A 13,824-nucleotide genomic window follows, 5' to 3' on the forward strand; every position below is an offset into this window, starting at 1 on the left:
TAAGATATAGATAGACTTATGAGACTTGTGAGAATAAGATATATATAGACTTATGAGACTTATGAGAATAAGATATAGATAGACTGATATATGTTCCAAGCTGTATTGTCCAGTGCAGTAGCCATTGGCCATATATCGCTAGGTTGATTTAAATTGATTAAAATTAACCCAAATAAAATTCAGTATCTTAGTATCATTAGTCATATTTCAAGTGCTCAATAGCTGCATCTGACTAGTGAGTACCATGTTGAACAATGCAGACACAGGACATATTTGTCATCATAGAAAATTGTACTGGACAGTGCTGGTCTAGAAAATAGGAATCTTAGGAAAGAAAATAACCTAGGTTGAGGATAGAAAAGCAGTATATGGCCAAGTTGTGGGAAGTCTCCAGAACCAAGCTAAAGAATTTATGTTTTGTACTGTCAGGACTGTTAAGCCATGAATGTTTTTAGGCAAGATGACATATTTGTATCTATGTTTCTGAAAGACGATTAGAGGTAGCCTGGAATATACACTTGAATGACAAACAAGGCAGGGAGATAAATTTGGAAACTATTGCAATAGTTCAAGAAGTAATATATGACAGAGAGCAGGACCCAGGATATTAGAGTGAAGATAATGTGTGGGAAAGTTTTTGTTTGTTTTGCCCATAATCCCCACCCCTCAGCTCCTTTTTTTCAAATAAATGATCTTATTTTCAGTTAGTACATACCTATATAAATAAACATTCATCTACCTTTAAGAATACTGAAATAAAAGCTATATAAATACGCAGTTTCACAAATTATAAATCTTTCCCCTGATGGCATTTGGCAAAGCCTCTAGGAGAGATCATTTGATATTGATGAGATGTGAAATACAAGGTTATTTAAAATAACTGTAAGGTGTCAGTAGGTGTGGGATGTTGTCAACAGACGGCATAGCCATTTAATATCAGCTGTGACAATGGTCATATAAAGATCCTCGGGAGGTATATAAATACCAACAACAGTAGCTCTTTGTTTTTTTAACCTTGATTTCCAAATAACACTCATATTTCTCTACCTACTTAAACCATCATAGATTATTATAGCTGAAAGGGACCAGATTAGTCACAAGTAAAAAACAATCTCATTGAAAAAATTAATTTTAGGAGTGCCTGGGTGGCTCAGTCAATTAAACATGGAACTCTTGACTTCGGCTCAGGTCATGATCTCACTGTCCATGGGATGGAGCGCCATGCTGTCAGCACAGAGCCTGCTTGGGATTTTCTCTCTCCCTTTCTCTCTGCCCCTTACCCACTCGTGCGTGCACATGCTCTTTCTCTCTCTCTTTCAAAAAATAAGCTTAAAAAATTAAGTTTAATAATAAGTGCACAGTTGAATAAATCAAAACGTATAAAATGTACAAGTGAAGAATAAAATTCTGTACCGTGAACACTTGCTCCTAGTCTTTAGAATTAACCACATTTTATCACTTTACTCTTACTTTCCTCTGATGATTATTTCCATTATATATCTGATTCTTAAGGTACCACACTTATTAAAGTTGTGACTCTTTGGTATAAAAGAAAAATATAGCTTTCCCACCATCTCCATCTTATGCTTTCCTTTAATATTTTATCTTCCCTTTAATAACTATTGTTGACTACTTCTCAAATTTCAAATAATACACTTAAATATCTACCCTTTAATTCATTATCACTAATTATAATGCCAATCTGATTATTATTTTTGATAGTAAATCTTTCTCTTTCTGACCTGAAAATTTTCATCTCATCTCTTTTTCCATGGTGTTAAAATTTCCAAGGGCCAGTACACTCTCTGTTTTTTTTACCTCATTTATTTCATTACTTAATATTCCTATCTTCTATTTCTGAGAATTTCCTTGATTCTTTATTTCAATTATTTTCTGTTTTCTCCTAAATTCCTCATAGAATTCTTATTAGATACATGTAGGCCTCCTAGGTTAATTATCCATGTGTTACAGATACTCTTTTTTTTATCCTATTTTTTACTATCCTATTTGTTATTGATACATTCTTTGTATATTGTGGGCAACTTCCTTCCTTAAGATTTTATTTCACAATGTTTTAGATTTTTTTTCCCTGAATTTACAATGTTTTCCTTAATTTCTGAGAGCTTTTATTTTCTAACTGTTCTCTATCCTGTTTTCCTTAAATGGATACAACTTATCTCTTTAAGTATTTCTGAGTGAACTAATTCAAAAGGTTAATATTCTCTTATGTTTCCTGAATTATTAGAATCAGTAATTCTAGCTGTTCATCTCCATGTTTTTCTTTTGTAGCGTTAGTACCTTGAAAGTTCACCTTGGAAGTTCTTGGAGATTTTTCACCAATAGGCCCTGCAAGCTTGGCATGTCACTCTTGAATTTCCAAGCGTCAGATTTCACTTCCGTGGTGGGGGTGGGGATGGGGACAACGACATCTTAGTGCTTCCAAACATGCACACATACACTCTAAATGATGATGAGGGTTTTACTAGGACATTCTAATACCAACTTCAGGAGCCCTAATCCTCCCTGGAGTGGCATGAGATGATCTGATGGTTGAAGTTTCAAGGTTCTAAACGTGAGCAGACATCAACCTGTCAGCATCTCTACTTTCTACATGCGTGGATGAGTGATGATTCAGGCCGCGGTTGCTATTCCGGAGATGGACATTTCACAAAGGTCATGTTTTCCATCCTGTTTTATCATTCCCATTCTTCCTGCTTTAGAGTCTCTGAAGCTTTGATGGGAAGAACAGCTCTTCCCTCATGCTTCCATTTCCTGAACCTCTTCCAAAATGTGACTTCCTTTGGTCCACTTCGCTTGTTGGCTTGTTTTCACCTGTTCTTTGTCTTTCAGGAACAGCACAAACTCTGACATGCTGATTGGCCACTCAGCATCACTAAGATCCATCTCACGTCTGTTGTTAACACTGATGTGGATTTTTGTAGGTTTTGAAATGGATTTTATAAAAGTACAGTGTCTTGAGAAAACCTGTGCTCAAGCTGGCATTCTAGCATGTAAAGTTTTAAATGGGAGATTAAGGACAGTAATATTAGTCAGTGTTTCATAATATTGATTACATGACCTAATAATATTTCATATTCACATTATTGACATTTAATAACATTAATGATGTTAGTGTATGATACAAATAATAATATATAAACATACATAAATATAATTTGTACATAAATGTTTTATTTGCTACTTAATAATATTTATTTGACATTAATGTGTCTTGGTGCTTGAAATATATTTTGTATACCTATCTCCTTTATTAATATCTACATAGTGTAGTCCTTAATATATAACCAGACATACATATCTTTAATAATGAGACCGTGATCAATTTATTGTAATGTTAAGTTCAGCTATATTCTTAGTGACGTTTTCAAATAACAATATAATGGTATATTCTCAAAACTATATTATTTAAAGTAAAAAATAACTTTGATTATGTAATTTATTTTTCTATCACTTACCTGATTTTTTTTTTTTTTTTATTTTTTCAATGCTTGCTATTTTGGGGGGGAACAGGACCTTTACTTGAGAAATTATAAGATGGGTAATAGAGTTGCACTTCAGATAAATGAGGTTTGGAATGTGCATATTCTACTGATTAATTTTTTAGTGGTTTCCAGGTCACAATCTGTGTGTCAAAATATTTTATTTTATTGCTACTGTGTCAGCTCTTGGGATATTTTTCTCAGCACATATAAAATATATTTCTGTTCACATACATCATTCATTAAAGTGTAGCTTCTTTCAGTTTATGGACTTGTGGTGTTTTGAGGGACAGCAGGAAACTGGAAAATTGTCCATTTAAAGTGTCACTGCAATAGAAGCTCTCCATGATTTTGAACACTACAGATCAGTCCATTTTTAAAATTAACCTCTTGGAGGGGCGCCTGGGTGGCGCAGTCGGTTAAGCGTCCCACTTCAGCCAGGTCACGATCTCGCGGTCCGTGAGTTCGAGCCCCGCGTCGGGCTCTGGGCTGATGGCTCAGAGCCTGGAGCCTGTTTCCAATTCTGTGTCTCCCTCTCTCTCTGCCCCTCCCCTGTTCATACTCTGTCTCTCTCTGTCCCAAAAATAAATAAACGTTGGAAAAAAAAAATTAAAAAAAAAAACCGCTTGGAGTTTTTCTCCACCTTTGTGCACGTTAATGTTTAATCATCCCCTCATACACAACTGATATCTTCTAACAAACACACCGTCTTCCTATTTATGGCAGTGCTGAGGGATATTTGGAATGTATTTTGCGCCATATAACCTTGAAATTTCCTATTAACAAAGTTGCATTTAATTTTTTTGACGTATTTATTTATTTTGAGAGACAGAGCGTGGGCAGGGGAAGGGCAGAGAGAGAGGGAGACACAGAAACCAAAGCAGGCTCCAGACTCCAGGCTGTCAGAACAGAGCCTGACGCAGGGCTCGAACTCCCGAACTGCCCCGGTGCCCCAAACAAACTTGTATTTTAATCAGTTTCCACTCTGGTTAGCACTTGAACATATGTTATTTAAGTACTAAGTGACAAAGAAATGAATACCACCTTGCCTCATTTTGTACATAATTTTAGTGCTCCATTAAAGTTTCAGAGTCTTAGTCAAGTATCCCCAAGTGTCAACCTGAAAAGATATGTCATTAACATTTAATAATATACTGCTTCTGCTTTTTATGATACATCCAGGCAAGTGGAGTCATGAATTGATTTGTGTTTAGGGCATTGCTCCTTATCTTTAGGCTGCACATTTTGTTTCTAATATTATGACTTGTGTGATGCATTTATCTTTTTAAAATATCATTCTATGTAATTATTTGCTACTTTTTACATCTACCGAATTTTAACATTTAGTAGTTTGGTTTCTATGTTTCTGTTGAAGTAAAATGGATTTTAGTGTAGGTCCAAATTTTTTTAAATTCTCTTTTGTTTAAGTTTTAAAATCTTTTCCATACAATATTTAATATTCAAGGCTTTGAGATTTGTCTCTTTCAAAATGCGGGATGAAAAAATGTAAACATTTTCATTAGGAAGAATTTAGGATCAGGTTAAAATAATTTTTGTGATCTCAGCATTATATTTAGTGTTTAGGTAATAAAATCAATGATTCTTACAAGTTGTAGGATTCACATTTTAAGATAGTCCCTAAATATGGAGAAGTTCTGAAGGAAGAGTAATGAAAACTGGAATCTTCATTAATATTTTAATTGCTGTTTTATTCAAGGGTTCATTAATTTTTTTTCCAGTAACATTAAAAAATTTTTTTTGACATTTATTTATTATTGAGAGACAGAGAGAGAAAGAGCATGAGCAGGGGAGGGGCAGAGGGAGGGGGAGACGCAGAATCCAAAGCAGGGTCTAGGCTCTGAGCTGTCAGCACAGAGCCTTTTGGGGGCTTAAACTCACAAACCAGGAGATCATGACCTGAGCCGAAGTCAGAAGCTCAACTGACTGAGCCATCCAGGTGTCCCTCCAGTAACATTTTTTATAAGGTCCATGTTGTTGTTGTTACTGTTATTGTTGCTTAGCACGTCTTTTATACCAAATTGTGATATGTCTCCCACAGACATCAACCCTAGCAATGGCAATAAGATTACCTATTGGCAGCTGAATACTTGTATGTTTCATATTTTGCTTTGTGCTTTATGCACATCATCTCATTTAATCACCAAATGGATCTGTGTATTACTGTGACTTTTGTACAGCAGAAGACACGGAGACAGAAGGAAGAGCACTAACAATTCCTGTTCGAGGTGACATAACTCTGCTGGGCAGAAATGGAATTGTTGACCAAACCTGTCTGACTCCAACGTGATTGCTTTAATGTCTCACAGTATCCTGGACTTGCTTGATTTTTTTTTTTAAATTTTTTTTTCAACGTTTTATTTATTTTTTTTGGGACAGAGAGAGACAGAGCATGAACAAGGGAGGGGCAGAGAGAGAGGGAGACACAGAATCGGAAACAGGCTCCAGGCTCTGAGCCATCAGCCCAGAGCCCAACGCGGGGCTCGAACTCACGGACCGCGAGATCGTGACCTGGCTGAAGTCGGACGCTTAACCGACTGCGCCACCCAGGCGCCCAGGACTTGCTTGATTTTAAAATATTAAAATTTTTTTAATTATATAAGTATTATTCAGAACCTGGTATCATAAAAAATTAATTTGATATGGGTCCCACATGATCCTGATAAAAGTAGCTGCTATAAGTGGGCACGATGGAGCACTTATCATTTAAATAAGTCATGTAATATACTCATCACAGCCATCACAAAAATCAGGTGCTGATATAATTCCAACTATGAGGCTAGCTATATTGGTAGGATGTACCAAATTTTGGACACAGTTGTTCTCAAACAAAAACCTGAGTTTTTAACTCCTGCATGTTGTCTCTTCCAAATATGATGCCTTGCACTTATCCTCTACTACAAACCCTGTCCATGTCTTTTTTTATTCATTCACAGTTCTTCAAAGCTTTCCTGCATTATCAAAATTCCATCTTTGCGATTTGCTCTCATTATCACCAAAATAAATAAATTATGTAATATAATAGTAGCAAACAGACACTTAGAGAATTATAAATGTTTTAGTGTAAAATATATATTTTTGTTTTAGAATTAGAGTCATGGTTAACAACATTTCGGTGGGCCAGTTTTCTAAAGGTATACAATATATTGCACATTTGAGCGTTTTTTTCCCTGAAAGCTCTTTGGAATGTATAATAATATTAAGTTATGTGTTACAGAGTAAATTATAATCTAAAAACGCATCAGGATTGAACACCTCTCCGATTTCTAAAAACTAAAATTATTTTTATTACAGAGTTTGCCTTGAGGAGCCAAACTGATCTTTCTTTATGAAATTTTTTTTTTTCTGAAAAACTCATTTATTATTTTACTCAGATGTCCCCTGGACTCCATCCTGGATCCACTCTGATTCCAATGAATAGCATTTCTCTGCCACATGGAGAAGAGGATTATGGGTACCAGTGTTTGGAGGGCAAAGATTGTGCCAGTTTCTTCTGCTGCTTTGAAGACTGCAGAACAGGAGCATGGAGGGAAGGAAGGATACACATACGCATTGCCAAAATTGACTCCTATTCTCGAATATTTTTCCCAACAGCTTTTGCCCTATTCAATTTGGTTTATTGGGTTGGCTACCTTTATTTATAAATTCTGTTCACTAGGCAAAAATCATAAGAAGTTTAACTAAATCCGATAAAATCTACTGCACTTCAGTAACAGGAAGTTTTAAATTTAAAATGCAGAAAACCAATGTAAAATTAAAGCTATTAAAATGTAAAACTATTGAACCATTCTATGGCTTCAAAGGTAAATAAAGTAGCAGCTTTCATATTAATTTACTTAAATGTATGTAAAATAGATTAGTTGCAAAATTCAGTATATAAAATACTATTATGTATTTTTACTTTAATCTTATTTATTTTACTTATATCCCATTAGGATTTTGAATTTGTTAAGTTCTGTGATTCATATTTTAAAGAGGGATTACTTTATTTTAATAATATTATATTTAAATATAATCTGTCCCTTTTTGTAATGGGAGCATAATCTCATGCCTAATGTTTATATAGTAATTTTTTGCTTGGAAAATATTGTTATTTTGATTTTTCTCTTACTTTTTATTTGTATGCCCTGTTTGCAATAGAGCTAGTGAAAACCATGATTTCCTGGCATTTCTATCCAGATGTTTTACTCTCAAGAACAAATTAAATTAGAAGAAAAGGCCAGTTTTTACCTTATTATAAGACCAGTTTTTAATCTGTATTTTAGTCAAGTCCATTTCCTGACACAATATTAAATAGAACTCTAGTTACATTTAGTTTTGGTGATTTACCAACTAGGATGGAAACCACCAAGGTCATTTCTTTTAAATACAAGGGGAAAATAGAATGTTACACTTATCATTCTATTCTCTGCCTCACAGCATTTATGAAGTATGAAGAAGTTAACACTGAAATGTTTGGATCTACCAAGACTGAAATTAAATACAGAAAGAATTGATTTTTTTCTTTATGCTCTACAAAAGCATTGCATTCTCTAAATTAACAAAACGTTGAAGAATAGTGCTTGTATATACTTATTGTGGAGAAAGAATTATTATGTAACAACGTGAGTAACAGTCATATTGAGGATATGGGCTTAAATATGTATCATTAATAATTGCCGGACTAAAAACATTCTAGTAATATAGTTTTAGGTGCGTGTTATATATTGTCTTTTCCAGCTCCTACGTTTGGCTCCTGTCAGTTTTACATCTTTGTTATAAATTGTTATGATGTTCTCTTTTTTAAAAAATGAAAGCAGGCTCAAAAATCATGTTAAAAGTAAAATTCTATTATAGGCATCTCTAAGGAACATGAGTGCGGGAGCCCTCTAACTTCTTAGAGATAAAAGCAGAGAAGGCCTCACTGTAGTGTAAAGCCAGTTTCCCAAATGCCTCTTTCATGAAGAGGAGAGTTAAATTTAGGCTTTAATCATTACATTCTTGTAAATATTTTGGCATATTGGTTGTTTATTAAGAACCCCATACTCATTCATCTAATTTTGGGGGAATTCACAAAAGTGATCTTGGTACTAACCTTTAAAAATAGCTTCCATTGCCAGGAGCAAGTATGAGGATAAAGAGTGCTGTGATCAAAGCCTAGCCTACGGAATGTGGAGGAAGCTCACACCTGTGCATTTGACACTAGTTTTTAGTACAGAAATTCCCCCAACTGGTTAGTGAATACATGAGTGAGGCTTTGACATGGTTATATTTATCTTTTTAGAATATATAGTTTTTTTTAAATCTAAATACATTTCATTGTGTGTTCCTTAGCTAAATCAGATTTTTTTTTTTACTTTGATTATAAACCTCTGAAAAAAAAGTAAGCGTGAATTGACTGATAATGCCCAAAATATCCACCGACACTACCTTTTTTGAATGGAGAGCCAAATTAAACTTTGGCCATGTATATATTCATGTACAAATTATTCACGCGTTCATTTTTATAACGTTGAGTATTGATGGATATTCTTAATGTGAACATTCATTTATGGATAAATGAAAAATGAAGTATCCATGGAGAATAAAACACTTCACTAAAATGTACTATGGCTATTTCTGTGTATTAAGCTATAACCTGTTCATTTTCATGAAGGCAATTTTAATTCTGGGATTCCTCAACTCTATCTGAGCATGACTGTATTTTTAAATACTTTAAAATGCTTACTATAAATAGCTTGGATGTTCTCATTGGTGTTCCATGAACTTGGCTTCAAATGTTGGCAATATTAAGAAGCGGAAATAAAATTGATGAAAATATGAAAGATGCTTTACTATATACATTCATTGTATATATCATGGAAACAAGCACTTTGCTTTCAAAGCAAGTGGTATTTTGAGCAGTTTGATTTAAACATGTAGATCAGAAAGAGAGGTGTACAAATCTTGGTATTTCTAAAAATGAGAATAAAAAGGGGAAGATTCAGCTAGTCTCTTTTTACAAGAATTCGGCACGAACTTATTTTCAAAGGGAATGCAGTCTAATTCCTGACGGTCTCTTCCTCCAGGAAGTTTGACCATCTTGAAAAACAATTTTCGGGGGCTCCTGGGTGGCTCAGTCAGTTAAGCGTCAGACTTCAGCTCAGGTCATGATCTCACAATTCCTGACTTTTGAGACCCGCATTGGGCTCTGATCTGACAGTCTAGAGCCTGCTTCGGATTTTGTGTCTTCCTCTCTCTCTGCCCCTTCCTGCTTGCACTCTGCCTCTCTCTCAAAAATAAATAAACATTAAAAAAGAAGAAGAAGAAGAAGAAGAAGAAGAAGAAGAAGAAGAAGAATGATTGATAGTACTCTCACATCAAGGGGCCCATAATTGTAAAATGTGAAATTGTATTCCAAGTCAATATTGTTGACTGTTATGGAGCCCTTGACAAGCCACTGTAAAGTCACAGAAACCATTACCAAATCACCGTCAAAAGCATTCCACATGGAGTTTTCAGACACAATTGACATGGTTCTAGTAAATACAAGGTCAGTTGTGCCTCTTTTGTGTTTGCATTTTAGAAGTGACGTAACCTAATTCAAAATGTTTATGCAGCACTTTCTATTGACAAGGTCCTGATTTAGATACAATGGGGAAGGTATAAAGATGAACTACCAAGAAACATATATGAGAGGATTAGTTATATAATTTAAGGGAGGGAGGGTAACTGGGAAACTTTCTAGAGATGGGAGCTTGCGAATTCACTATGTCAGTAGGTATGGGTAACTAGAGATCACACTCTTCAGTTGAGTAACCAACTCAATTAAAACTTCCATTTTCATTGAAAGTTAAGATGCATACGTAGACAATTAAAGATGAGGCTACAAAGCTAGGTCGGGCCCTATGGTAAAGGGGCAAGAATACAAATCTCAGGAGGCTGCATGACATTCTAAATTCATGGAGAGTTCACAAAGATACCTAAGTACAAGAGACAGTATTAATACTGCAGAAGTTTCATCTTACCAGGGTCTGATGTTTGGAGGAGGAAAAGCCAAAGCCAGTTCTAAAGCAACTATAAAACATGAGGTGAGGGAAGATGAAGGTTAGTACTGCAGGGATAGACATTCAGGGGAGGAGGGGGAAGATAGCCCCTAAGTAAGAAAGGACAAATGGAGACATGAAGCTGTAATTAACAGGCAACATTAACAGAGTGACACTGTGTGTGTGTGAGGGGAGCAGGGGTCCTGTATTGAAGAGTACGGAATTGTATGTAAATAGATACTAAATCACTACAAGGATGCATTACAATCTTGTTTGCTGTTACTTTAAACATTTTAATCAAATGTCATTTTTTTTCTATTGATCTATGTTTTTACCATATTAGGGATGAAGAACAAGAATAATCTCCTGAAGTACATATCACAAAGAAGGTCTACTAAGATTTATTATTATTGTTATTATTTAAATCTGTTTCTCATTAAAAGGGATTTCTCTTCAGATAATTTTCTCTTCTTTCTGAGGAAAAAAAAAATGTATTCGGGCAAAGAATGGAGGAAAACGGGGAATAGAACTAGGCTCCTGTGGGACCAGACAAATCCAGGAAGTTGATTTGTATTCTCAATTTCTGAAATATTTGTCTCAAAATGAATAAATACATTTTTATTGTTGGACAATGACATGTACCTGGACCATGAATAGTTTGAATGTGAATGGTTAAGATAAGCCTGTGATAATTATAATGCAATTAAGCAGAAAGGACTAATGAACAGATTTACAGACATGGCTGACCTAAATGGAAATAGTTTGGATTTCAGTAAGTTCCTGTAATAACAGTTATTTGAATCCATTAAGTGTATGCAGTCACTCCATATAATAAAAGTTTTATGGCTTGTGGTTGTAATGGCTCCTGTTGTCTGTCTCTGCTTTATCATTTTGGGGAGCATTTTGTGAGTGTAAGGCAAAGTTATCTCAACTTTTCAAAGTATTGTGTGCTTTCATGATCCTAAGCGCAAAAAAAAAAGTCAGTAACTTGTAATAAAAAAAAGTTACTTTCTCTTAAAATGTGTTTTATAAAAATAGTTTTCATATAGATACATCCCTTTATTGTTTTATAGTATATAATCATGACTTTAGCAATGAAATTAATTTCTGATCAATGTTTCATATTTTTCCAATTAAGAAATTAAATGTAAGGGTTTCCCTTTGATAGACAGTTCTGAAAATGAACTGAACTTTAAAAAAGTAGATAAGGAGAGCTCGTATTTATGCATGCTTTTCACTGCAAAGGTTATGAATTTCTGGATTCTTCTAAACAACTTGTGACTTCACCCTAATATGAACTGCCTGATATGCTTCCCCAGGTGAGTCAGTGAGAGCAATATATATTGCATGGATTGATACCCAGGCCTTTCCAAATACCCCATGTTATGAAAATGTCTTATGTTATTTGAGGAAATAGTGCAGGAAAATTAAAAGCCAGAAAATCAGCAAAGCAGGTATTTCCTGCTGCATCTTGCAGTCCTCTGTTCTCTGCCACCATGGTCCAGTACTTTTTTTTTTTTTTTTTGAAGGGTTTTTTTATGCGTCTTCCTTCAGGGCCAATGTTGTTTCCATAAAATGCTGAAGAAGATGGAGGAGGATTTTTTTTAAAGCTTCTTTTCTGTTATTTAAATTTTATTTTATTTTATTTTATTTTTTATTTTATTTTATTTTAAATATTAAATTTATTGTCAAATTGGTTTCCATACAACACCCAGTGCTCATCCCAACAGGTGCCCAAAGATGGAGGACGATTTAATGTTACCTGAGCACCTGCCATTGTCTGGAACTTCAAGCATTATATATTAATAATATAGTATTCACAGCGAAGAGCTCTATTTCATAGATGGGAAAAACAAGCTAAGAATATTAGATTCATACTGTAACCTGAAGTTAAATGCAGGGACCTTTATCTTTCAATTAAATGGAACTACTCTGATGACAAAATGGTTGTTCATATTCCAACACTATAGCGGGATTCCTTCTCCAAAGAGGAGTTTAGATCTAAAGCACAGCCACTCACCTCTTCAAAGCACAGAAATACCCTATAATTTAGTAGGAGCATGATCTTCATCAGCTTACTTGTTATTTCTAATGTGAACTTCATTTTGGCTGAAATGTTTGAAATATGTACTGAAAGTGTTCTGAAAAAGTCTCCGGCCATCCAGTCAAATATAATACAGAGTACTGACTTTTTAGAAAAGGAGTTGGCAGACGATGGTCACAGCACTGGTGATTTGAACACAGCCTTTCCCATCCGTGTACATATCGTCTACAGTTAACATTTGCACTGTAATAGCAGAGGTAGGTAGCTGTAACAGAAACCAAGTGGCCCATATAGTGTAAATATTTTTCTCTGGCACTTTACAGAGAAGGTTGGCCAACTTGTATTTTTGAATAACTTTACTTGTGGCATTTAAAAAGGGACCACAGGGCGCCTGGGTGGCGCAGTCGGTTAAGCGTCCGACTTCAGCCAGGTCACGATCTCGCGGTCCGTGAGTTCGAGCCCCGCGTCAGGCTATGGGCTGATGGCTCAGAGCCTGGAGCCTGTTTCCGATTCTGTGTCTCCCTCTCTCTCTGCCCCTCCCCTGTTCATGCTCTGTCTCTCTCTGTCCCAAAAATAGAATAAACGTTGAAAAAAAATTAAAAAAAAAAATAAAAATAAACAAAAAGGGACCACATTTTAAAAAAGGCCTTTTCTTAATTTTCTTTTTGATTTTAATTTTAAAGGAAAATAGTCTTGGCTGAAAAGAGTTTTATGGGAAATAAATGCAATTAATCGCCCTCCAGTGTACTTTAAAGTTTCAGCTCCTCTCAAAGAGACACTAATCGAAGCTATGTTCTCTTATTTAGAATTTGTAAAAAAAACATGCTGTAAATCTGTTTTATTAATGGAAATACATGCTTCCTCATAATTGTGTCAATGTTATTTGAAACAGATAAAGTAGATTAATCTAGAAAGAAGATTGCTGTTTCTGCTAAAATTGACACAAGATGCTTTAAGTAAAAGAAAAGTGATAAATGCAAATCTTAAAGTAATTTTAATATTTTCCCTCTTGAGAAAACATGAAGTATGTCTCCTCATTAAAATTGTTTGTGCCAATATAAAATCTTGCTTTTACCATTTTTCACAGTATTAAAAATCTAAGCAACCCTTTCTGAATAATTTCACTGGAATAAATATTTAATTTACTTTGCACATTACTCATGTACTTTCCCTCCACATTTCAGGATGTGCACTTCAATTATTAAAATTTACATTTCAAATAGTCACAAGAAGTAGTTTGTTAAAAAGTGCACATTCT

General features: G+C 34.7%; 1 protein-coding gene across 1 annotated transcript in view; it reads left to right on the forward strand.

Annotated features, from left to right (window-relative positions):
* GABRG1 (gamma-aminobutyric acid type A receptor subunit gamma1) overlaps positions 1–9,322 on the forward strand; it is a 69,276-nt gene extending 59,954 nt beyond the window's left edge. The window contains exon 9 of the mRNA XM_045474187.1: positions 6,893–9,322. Within this exon, the coding sequence (XP_045330143.1) occupies positions 6,893–7,162 (270 nt within the window). The 3' untranslated portion in view covers positions 7,163–9,322. The remainder of the gene's footprint in view (positions 1–6,892) is intronic.
* The last annotated feature ends 4,502 nt before the right edge of the window (positions 9,323–13,824 follow it).

This window comes from Leopardus geoffroyi, chromosome B1, assembly GCF_018350155.1.
Source record: "Leopardus geoffroyi isolate Oge1 chromosome B1, O.geoffroyi_Oge1_pat1.0, whole genome shotgun sequence".
NCBI classification, from domain to species: domain Eukaryota; kingdom Metazoa; phylum Chordata; class Mammalia; order Carnivora; family Felidae; genus Leopardus; species Leopardus geoffroyi.